The 8,803-nt window shown below is 40.9% G+C and overlaps 1 protein-coding gene across 5 annotated transcripts in view; it reads left to right on the top strand.

The window, feature by feature from the left end:
- The first annotated feature begins 239 nt into the window (after positions 1-239).
- The window catches only part of RCBTB2 (RCC1 and BTB domain containing protein 2), a 35,272-nt gene continuing 26,708 nt past the window's right edge, over positions 240-8,803 (top strand). For 2 of the 5 annotated variants that reach the window (XM_064408783.1, XM_064408781.1), the window contains exons 1-3: positions 254-387; positions 5,930-6,149; positions 8,385-8,445. In XM_064408783.1, the coding sequence (XP_064264853.1) occupies positions 6,109-6,149; positions 8,385-8,445 (102 nt within the window). In that variant the 5' untranslated portion in view covers positions 254-387; positions 5,930-6,108. Of the gene's footprint in view, positions 388-548; positions 570-4,873; positions 4,894-5,929; positions 6,150-8,384; positions 8,446-8,803 lie in introns of those variants that run through there. The other 3 variants (XM_064408782.1, XM_064408784.1, XM_064408785.1) reach the window with 3 other exon arrangements.

Raw genomic sequence — 8,803 nt, 5'->3', positions numbered from 1 at the left:
GCCGGGTCACAGGCTGGGCTCAGGAGCTCAGAGGTGTTCTCCAAGCTCATGGATCCCGTGATTCCGAGGCGGGAAGGGGTGGTGTCGCCCTGGGCACGACTCTTCCCAGCGCAGCCATGTCACGCCCGGGGCCCGGCCCTGGCCGAGCTCCAGCCTCCCCGCAGCTCTGCCCCTCAGCCGCGGGGCCCTGCCGCGGGCCCGAGGACAGCGGCGGCCGCTCCCCGGGCGCAGCTGCAGTGGGTGGATCCTGGGAGGTGCCAGCCGCTTCCCTCCCCTTCCCCTGCCCCTGCGGGCTCGGCGGTGAGGAGGCGCCCGAGCGCGGCAGCATCTTCGCTCGGCCCGCCGGCGCGGGGGGAGGAGCCGCCGCCGCCGCCTCGGAGAAGGAAGGTGAGATGCGGAGCACGGGGGTGGGAAGGGGAGGGAAGGGGCTTGGCTCCCCCCCTTCCCTGTGCTTCCCTTCGCCGGGCGGCCGGCGGCGGGAGCGGGGCCGGGGCCGGGGCAGGGCGCGGCCGGCCGCGCTGGGCCGGGCTGGGGCTGCGCTCCGCGGGGCCTCGTTTGCCAGGCACCCGGTGTGTAAATGGCCGATAGCGGGGATGGCGGTGTGTCTGTCTGCGTGTGTGCGTCTGTGAGTCTGTCTGCGTGTGCTCCGCTGCCGCCAGGGGTCCCGTGTGTGGGGTGCCGTGCGCGCTGCCCGCAGGTGCGCGGGGTGGTGGCACTACAGGAGAGCTGAGCTTGGCCCGGCTATGGTTTTAAGGAAAAGAAGGGATGCTTTGGAAGCCAGTCACTGTTTGTTTATTGTGTGGGAGATGGAGGGATTTCATGGCGTTTCCTTGGGCAAGTGAAATTGCTGGTATCAGGCACAGTCAGCAGAGAGGTTTTACTCAGGTTGCGGGTGGGGTGAGGTCTGTAGGGAGTGATGCTTGTGCACCATCAGAAACTATTCGGGCTGATGAACCGGTGTGCTTTCAGTACGTGAAGGGAACTTACAGCAAGGACTATTTACAAGAGAATGTAGTGAGAGGACAAGGGGGAACAGATTCAAATTGAAAGGGAGTACATTTGGATTAGATGTTAGGAAAAAATCTTCACTGTGGTTGGTGACGTATTGGAACAGGTTGCCCAGAGAGCTGTGGGTGCCCCATCTCTGGAGGTGTTCAAGGCCAGTTTGGATGGGGCTCTGAGCAGCCTGGTCTGGTTTAAGGTGTCCCTGGCCATGGCAAGGGTTGGAACAAAATTGTGTGTGTGGTCCCTTCCAAGCCAAGTCATTGTATGATTCCATATTGGAGGATGCGAAAGCAAACACAGGGTAAAGGAAATGTTTAGAAGTAATCATCCTGCTCAGTGTTGATAAAATAGATAATTACTGCCCAGATATAGGAAATAAATGTGACAGAATTACGTAGGATGTGAATGATGTGATGGACCGTAAAGCAGCAGGAAGTGACTGTGGATGAAGAGAAATAGTCAAGTGTATCATTGCTTTGAGACAAGAAAATTATAACGCTTTTGATGGTGTCTGTTATCAACCACAGGAGTTGGATTTGTATAAGAATATCACTTACTGAGAGATACTGTCAGGAATTATGTCACAGATGGATTTCTGTCTTAGGCTGTAGAATCACAGAATGGTTTGTGTTGGAAGGGACCTTAAAGATCATCTGGTTCCAACCTCCCTGCCATGGGCAGGAATACCATTTACCTGGACCAGGTTGCCCCTGGCCCCATCCAGTGGCCACGAGCACTGCCAGGGCTGAGGCACCCACAACTTTTCTCAGCAAACCTTTTGTGCCCTCCCCACCATCTGAGTAAAGAATTTCTTCCTGGGGTCTGATCTGATTCTGTCCTCTTGTAGTTTAAATCCATTCCCCCTTGTTCAATCACTCTCTGCAGTGTAAAAAGTTACTCTCCCTCCTTTTTATAAGCTCCCTTTAAATACTGAAAAGCCACAGCGAGGTCTCCCTGGAGCTTCTTCTCCAGGCTGAACAGCCAAGAGATACAGATGATGGCATCATTTAGACACACAAATGATCCAGATCTTGCATACAGCTGCTGTAAGCTTGCCCAATAAGCACTGAATGGCCTTAGACTTGCTCTCAGGTAAGCAGTGTGAAAATTTTGGGAAAAGATGGTTCGTTAGTCAGCTTGTGATCTTGGATCACATTTTTAATTAAATTAAATAAATAGGAATAAAATAGGTGACTAAACAGGTTTGAAATTCTTAGTTTTAGAAGCTTGGAAAAATCAAGAGGATTAATTAGTGCTGTTTGTACAGGAATCCTGAGAGCCCTAGTAAGTAAAGAAGGTAGAAAGCTGTTTTATGCCAAAGGTAAAATCCATTTAGGATTTATGTCCAAAAAAATTTTTAAAGGTCAATTGAAAACAACTTCTAACCATCAAAAAGGATTTTAGAAATAAAGACTAGAAAAATGATAGTTAAGCAAAGTGACAATGAAAAGGTAAAGTGCCAGTTTGACAGTAAGAACTGGCAAAAGTAATTCTGAGTTAGTTACAGACAGTTGCTTTTTAAAGTTTCTTTAATCATGTAAATGGAAACAGTAATAGAAATATAACCACTGAGTGATACATTTGAGGTAAAATGGCCTTGGCATCATGATGCATATCATCTGTTTCTGTTTGGAGGTGGCTACTGCAGTGGATGTACTTAGTGTCAGATGCTCCAAATTTGCCTTGAAAGAATAACAAGGGTTATTCTTTCAAGGGTTGAGAAACCTCTGTTTGTTATGTCTGATCCAATGTTTTTGCCACTTAATGTCCAGTAGTTCCAGTACCACAAGACTGGAACAGTGCATTTGGGTATTCAACAGTATCATTTACTGGTAGAGGAAGTGGGATAATTTTCTTTCCTGTGCACATTCTATTTACTGTTTTCTCTCTCTTATGTAACATGCAGTATCTTCATAGGCAGACAGCATTAAGAGTATTAACAAAACTAATAAAATTCTTAACTACAGGTATACAGTACCTGTTTGATGGATATACCTAGGTAAATTCTGGCTTTGTCAGGCTTCCACATGCAGGAACAATGCCACCTGATATCTGAAGCTGCTACATGGTTTGTCCTGAACAACTGACCTGTTGGTGCTTCTTAAGTTCTTAAAGCTTTAATATTTTCTGTACTACAACTCCTTAACTTTTTTTTTTTTTAAAGACTATTTATTTTGCATATTTACTGCACTATTCTGAGTGGTTTTGTTCTGTTGCATGGTCAATATTTTAAAGAAAGTGTTTTGGTTTTTTTTTAAGCTGAATCTTTGGATTAATTTTGTTTCCCTAAAGCTGGTTTCTTGACCTCTCATGTTGGAAGGTCAAAATGAAGTTGTCAATTCTACCAAATCAGATGTATAGTAAATGAAGTTTTATGTCGCATATAAAGTGGGCAAGAGCCAACAATTGCATCAGTTGTATTTTATTATTTTTGTGTTTCTGTATGGATTGCAGGAGCTGAAGTGTATTTAGAGTTTGGGTAACAATTCAGCAAAGAGGAACTTTTCAAGTTTTTGTTTTTTTTAAATCTTGGGTTAGCCATATCAAAATTGCGAACAGGTGTTTTTCTTTAGCACCTCAGGTTAGATTTAGATTACATTTGATGCAGGAATGGCATCTTGTTCCCAAGAGACTGGGATTCCCAAAATGTTTGATTATTTTAACACATCTCAAGGTCTAGAGATAATGCTCATTATGTCTTTTACTTTTACTGGAGAAGTAAACCAGCAATTATGTGAAAGTGACTCTAGCATCTTCCTATAATGCTTTTCAGCACTTAAAGTAGTTCTTGCATTGTTTCCATGATCTGAAACACTTGTTTGCCTTAAAAAGGTATTTTTGCATGCATAGAAGGAAGTGTAAATACTTTTAAGTGAAAATGGGTTTTGATTGACATTTTCTTATTGGGCTTTTTTAGCTGCTGACTTAGACATTTCAGTAGGTTTATTGGTGGCTTAATTTTTTAATAAACACTACTATGTGTATTAAAGTCAAGTAGATAGATAGCCAAAGGTGTGGTATTATTTTTTCCAGATTGACTCTAGGGTTTGTAGAATGAGAAAAGGATTATTTTTTTATTTCTGCTTTAAATATTTTCTTTCTGGTGGGTGATGATAATTTTTTTTCCGGTTGCTTCCTTTCCTGTTGCTGGCTGGTCAGCAATCCACCATTCTACATCAGTAAAGGTGATAGGCATTTCTAAAGGAGGAAAAGTAAGTGGAATAGGAATGAGAAAAATGAAGAAACTTAATCTGAGCACTTGTCTTGCCATCACTTAGAATATGCATTCTGCATATGAACGTCTGGCAACTTCAGTGGGGTCATGCTGGAGCTCCCTGGAGCCAACAGGTGGAACTGGATGTTGTGCCAAAAGACAGGTGGTGTCTGACAAGGTGCTTTTGGCTGAAGTTTTACTTCTGGAGATGGAGCCAATAAAGAGTTTCTTGGATCTAGCCTCCAAACTGTGGGTTGGTTTGCTTGTGTAATGAGTAGGCACACAGTGGAACTTGCATCAGGAGCAAAGAATTCAGTCTGGTGTCATGGAGCAAGAAATGAAGGAGAGAAGATTATATTTTAGTTGGAGTTTGAAGTTTTCCAAACAACCACTTGTCAAGGTCTGCAATTTCTTGGTAATGGAAAATGCCCCATCAGTGGAAGAATAAATGATAAGCTGAGTCCTGTCAATTTATTGTCAGCACTGGGTATAGTACTGGAAGAAAGAAGATAATTTTGGAAATAGTCCTCCTAGAAGGGAATGTGACCTGTTCAAGGAGTGCATGTTGGCAGTATTGGTGATCTGATCTCTCCTGCAAAATTGCTTGGACAAGTTAGCATCATGTAATGATACTCTGGTAGGAAACTGCTGAGAAATCAGGAATGTCAGAGAAGGTTAAGTTCCTTTTCTAAAAGTCTTATCAAGTCCCTTTTCTCTGTAACTTTTGCTTTGTAAGCTTTCCTAAGCCTGTGGTTAGAGTCCTTGGGGGAGCTGCCGACAGACGTTTGAATCAGCAGATGAGGTTCATAAATGTTCAAGTTAAGTGGGAGGAAATACTAAGTGGAGTTCTGAAAATTTTTGTTTGCTTGCCAAGTTCCTAGAGAGAGAATCTACAAGAATGTTTACATTCACACGAGTCAGTGAACCTGTTTAAATATTTAGGGTTAAATGGTCTTGGACTGCTAATGAAGCTTGGCTACCAGATTTAGTATTTATGTTCCTTAACTCAGTCTTACGTGTGCTGCAGAAATGTGTGTCTTACTCAAAGACCTATCGTGGTTGGACCAAAATGATGGTCAAAGCTTCCAGTCTCCAAGACCTAAACTCAGACTGCCAGAGTATGCTGTCCAGATTCTTAATTGTACTTGGATTCCAGAGAAGAGATTTGTGGAAGCTTAATATAAATATTTTTGCATCAAAAGGCTGTGCACATCCTCAAGAAATGGATGTTTACAATAATGATGTTTTCTCCTTTAGATTTGCACTTCACACGTTTTTTTGGGAAATACAGATAGTGAGAGTTATAAAAAGCTTTCAGGCATGAGAAATATTTCTGGCTTACCTTTTTACTTTCTAAAATAAGTATTGCATTCTTCTTACATGCAGTGGCTAGCTATTTTAAAGTAATGGGTTTTGGCAATTCTGCACATATTATAAGATTTAGTAGACAGACAATCACAGTAACTTGTCGGAAATAGCTGGGATATGTTTTTCTCCTGTACCTGATTTACTCAAATATACAGGTTTTTGTCTTTTAATTTTGATGAAAATACTGTTTTTAATTTGCTTGACTGCCTTCACAATGGTTATTTTTCTGGAGAAAAATTTGTGCATAACTCATTGCTAATATCATTGCTGATATTTTAAACTTACATGGATAAGAATGGTTCTTAAACAGGCTTATTTTTTTTTTTCTGTCTTTATTTTTAGGATCCCCAGGTGGATATATTCTCAAGTCGATTACAGGTTTTTAGAAAGAACAACCTTGCAGATACAGATATGTGGCACTCGATATGTACTTTTATTAGAAGACATGAATTTGAATGAAAGAATAAACTGGCATAATTTGAGTCACCCAGTGTACTCCTGTGGGATTGCTCAGAAATAAGATGTCTGTGTTTGCAGAGCAAACTGAAAATGGAGTTGCAGGGTAATTTTCTCATAGTTATATATAAGATAAAACACGTTCTAACTTTTGAGTTGGGAGGCCATGGAACTGATCTTTGTTACAGAAAAGTCAAGGCAAAACTGTCGGGAGTCTGAAAAGTAGTGAAGTGGAGCAGTTTTTATTAATTAACTGAGGGGGTTAGATCCTAATGTATCTTTATGCTAACAAATCAACTGCTTTTAAGTGGAACTGCTTTTGTCTGAACAGGTGCAATTGAAGTGAAGTATTGGAACCTGGAGAATCATGGGTATCAAAAGGCTTGAGGAAGGAAATATGGAATTCTACATTTGTTTGAGCTAGAAAATTCAGTTAGTAATTATTCCTTTGGGATCTGAGTGTAGGCTAAAGAGGGTCAAAAAATGGGTAACATGTCAGCATTGCATGGGAGTGCTGGAACTTGGTGCTGCAAAATACTGGGTAGCCTTGATAATCAGTTTCAAAGAAGGACTGCTGGCATACTTGAAATTAAATGCTTCAGAGCAGTTCAGTAGTACAGGCAAAGGCCTTAATTAGAGAAGTTGTTTCTGCTTTAACTAGAGATAATGTACACAAAATCAACTGTTGCATTCTTGTTTTTTTAACAAGTATGTTGAAGAAAATAAGCAATTGCTTAACAGCAAGAGCTCAGCAAGTTCCCCCATTTCCATGAAGGTGTAAAGCTTGATAAAAGGCTGTGTGTGCTTATCCTCTGCTCAGCTCCACAGGCAGGACTGTCTGGTGCCATTTAGTTCTTGGCTGCTGCTCCAGCTTGGCATGGATGTGTGGATATCCCATGGGTCCTGTATCATATCTGCCAGCACTGTTTGGTGTCAGGGGTCCCCAAGGTCATCTCAAATACCAGCAGGTGCTGATGTGTAGGTGACTGAGTTAGCCCTTTTGTCTGTTCTAGTTGAAGGGGAATATAACTTGGCTTCCAGTTGTTCCAGTTTGGTTGTGTGTTTGAGCCTTAAGCTCAAAGTCACCATGGACTTTCACACATGAGCTGAATTCTTCATGTAATGTCTCAACCTAGGTGTATAAAATGCACTGTGTGTATGTGTAGATTTGTGGGTTTTGTTGAAGCTTAAGCTTAACAGTTGTGCATATTCAGTATGGTCGAGCTGCAGCAGTTGTTCAGGTTTTTATTTGTTTCAAGAAAATATATTTTTTTAAATTCAGTAGATTACATGTTGAATCATTAACATTATCATACTTAATTCATACTAATTTCATATATTTTGTGTAATTGGGTTAGGTCTTGTGGCATGAAGTCTTACATAAGAGATGTGTTTAGGAGTAAGGTAGGTAGTTTTATGCAGTTACATTTGATACTGGTTTTAATGTGGTATTAGTCTGAAAATTAGCTCAATAAAATGGTAACTTGTTTGTTGGATGTTATTCTGCCTGTAGTCAGAATTTTAGAGATGTGATTTTATGGGAGAAGTGAACAGATTTTAGCTGTGTCTGAACCAATGTACCGCAAAGAAAATGATGTGTACAGTCTTCAGCACTGTTCAGTAAAAGAGGCTGGTACAGCTTCAGAGCTGCTTCTCATTTTTGTAGTTTTACTGAAAACAGAGTTGCATGGCTTTATGTTAGGAAATAATTTTAGGATAGTAGAGTTGTGCATATTTGGGAAGAAACATCTGCGCTGAAGATCTCTTTCTGTTGATAATGTATGTCGTAGGAATTATAAAGGTAATTTACAGGGCTGACAGTATTTTCTCAAGCAGAATGAATTTTTTTAGCAGCTCTCAGTAACCTGAAAAGACAAAAATGTTTTTCTAGCATTGTTTTCTGAATGGAACTGGAATAAGTAAATTTGAAGGCTTAAGCCAGAAATTGAATTCTCTGAGCAGTGTGCTTTTTCTTTGCTGAAAGAAATCTCTTAAGGCATTATGTCAGGAAGGTTCTCAATTTATTTTTACTGCAATGAAAAGACATTGGAGTATGGTGCTCATAAAATATCTTCCTTTCCAATCACAATCTGATTAATTTTCGTATTTGTTTTAAAAACTGTTTTACCCAAGAATGAATATTTTAGGTAAGAATACAGAAGAGCAGAATCTGCCTAACTGGTCATTGTATAGTTGTATGTAAAAGCAAAACTGAGAAGGCTTTGCATTTCTTGTTTTCTCACCCCACAGAAGAAGATAGTTCTGGCTTGGTATTAAGTTTCAGAAAGTATTGTTGCAGCAATATTGTATGATGATTTTAACCACAGCTCTCTCTCTGCAGGGGGACACAAGCACAAATCCATATGGAGGATGAACCTCCTCCTCAAGGAGTCAGTGCCAAGGTCAGAGTATCGATTTGTATTGGGAATTCTGTACTGCTCTGCTCAAAAGGTTCCATTTAGCAGTTGCTTAGAATGTGCAAGTACTTTTCAAGGTAGACAGAAACAAAAGCTATGGTTAGAAGAAATTATACTAGCTGAAGAAATCATGCTTAAGTCATCCACAACATTTTAAAAGAACAGTATGTTCATATATAATGTCTGAGATTCATGTCTGAGTCTGCCTTTCATGACTTCATGCAATATAATGAGGGAACTGATCACTTACGGGATATAAATATTGGTAGGCTAAGAGTTGAAGTTGGTTTTAATATTTTTGAAACAAAATATAACGTGGAACTGTGCGAGGGGAGAAAGTCTT

Source organism: Passer domesticus, chromosome 2 (assembly GCF_036417665.1).
Source record: "Passer domesticus isolate bPasDom1 chromosome 2, bPasDom1.hap1, whole genome shotgun sequence".
NCBI lineage: Eukaryota > Metazoa > Chordata > Aves > Passeriformes > Passeridae > Passer > Passer domesticus.
The sequence above is the reverse complement of the archived record's forward strand: the minus strand, read 5'-3'. Positions and strand labels throughout refer to the sequence as shown.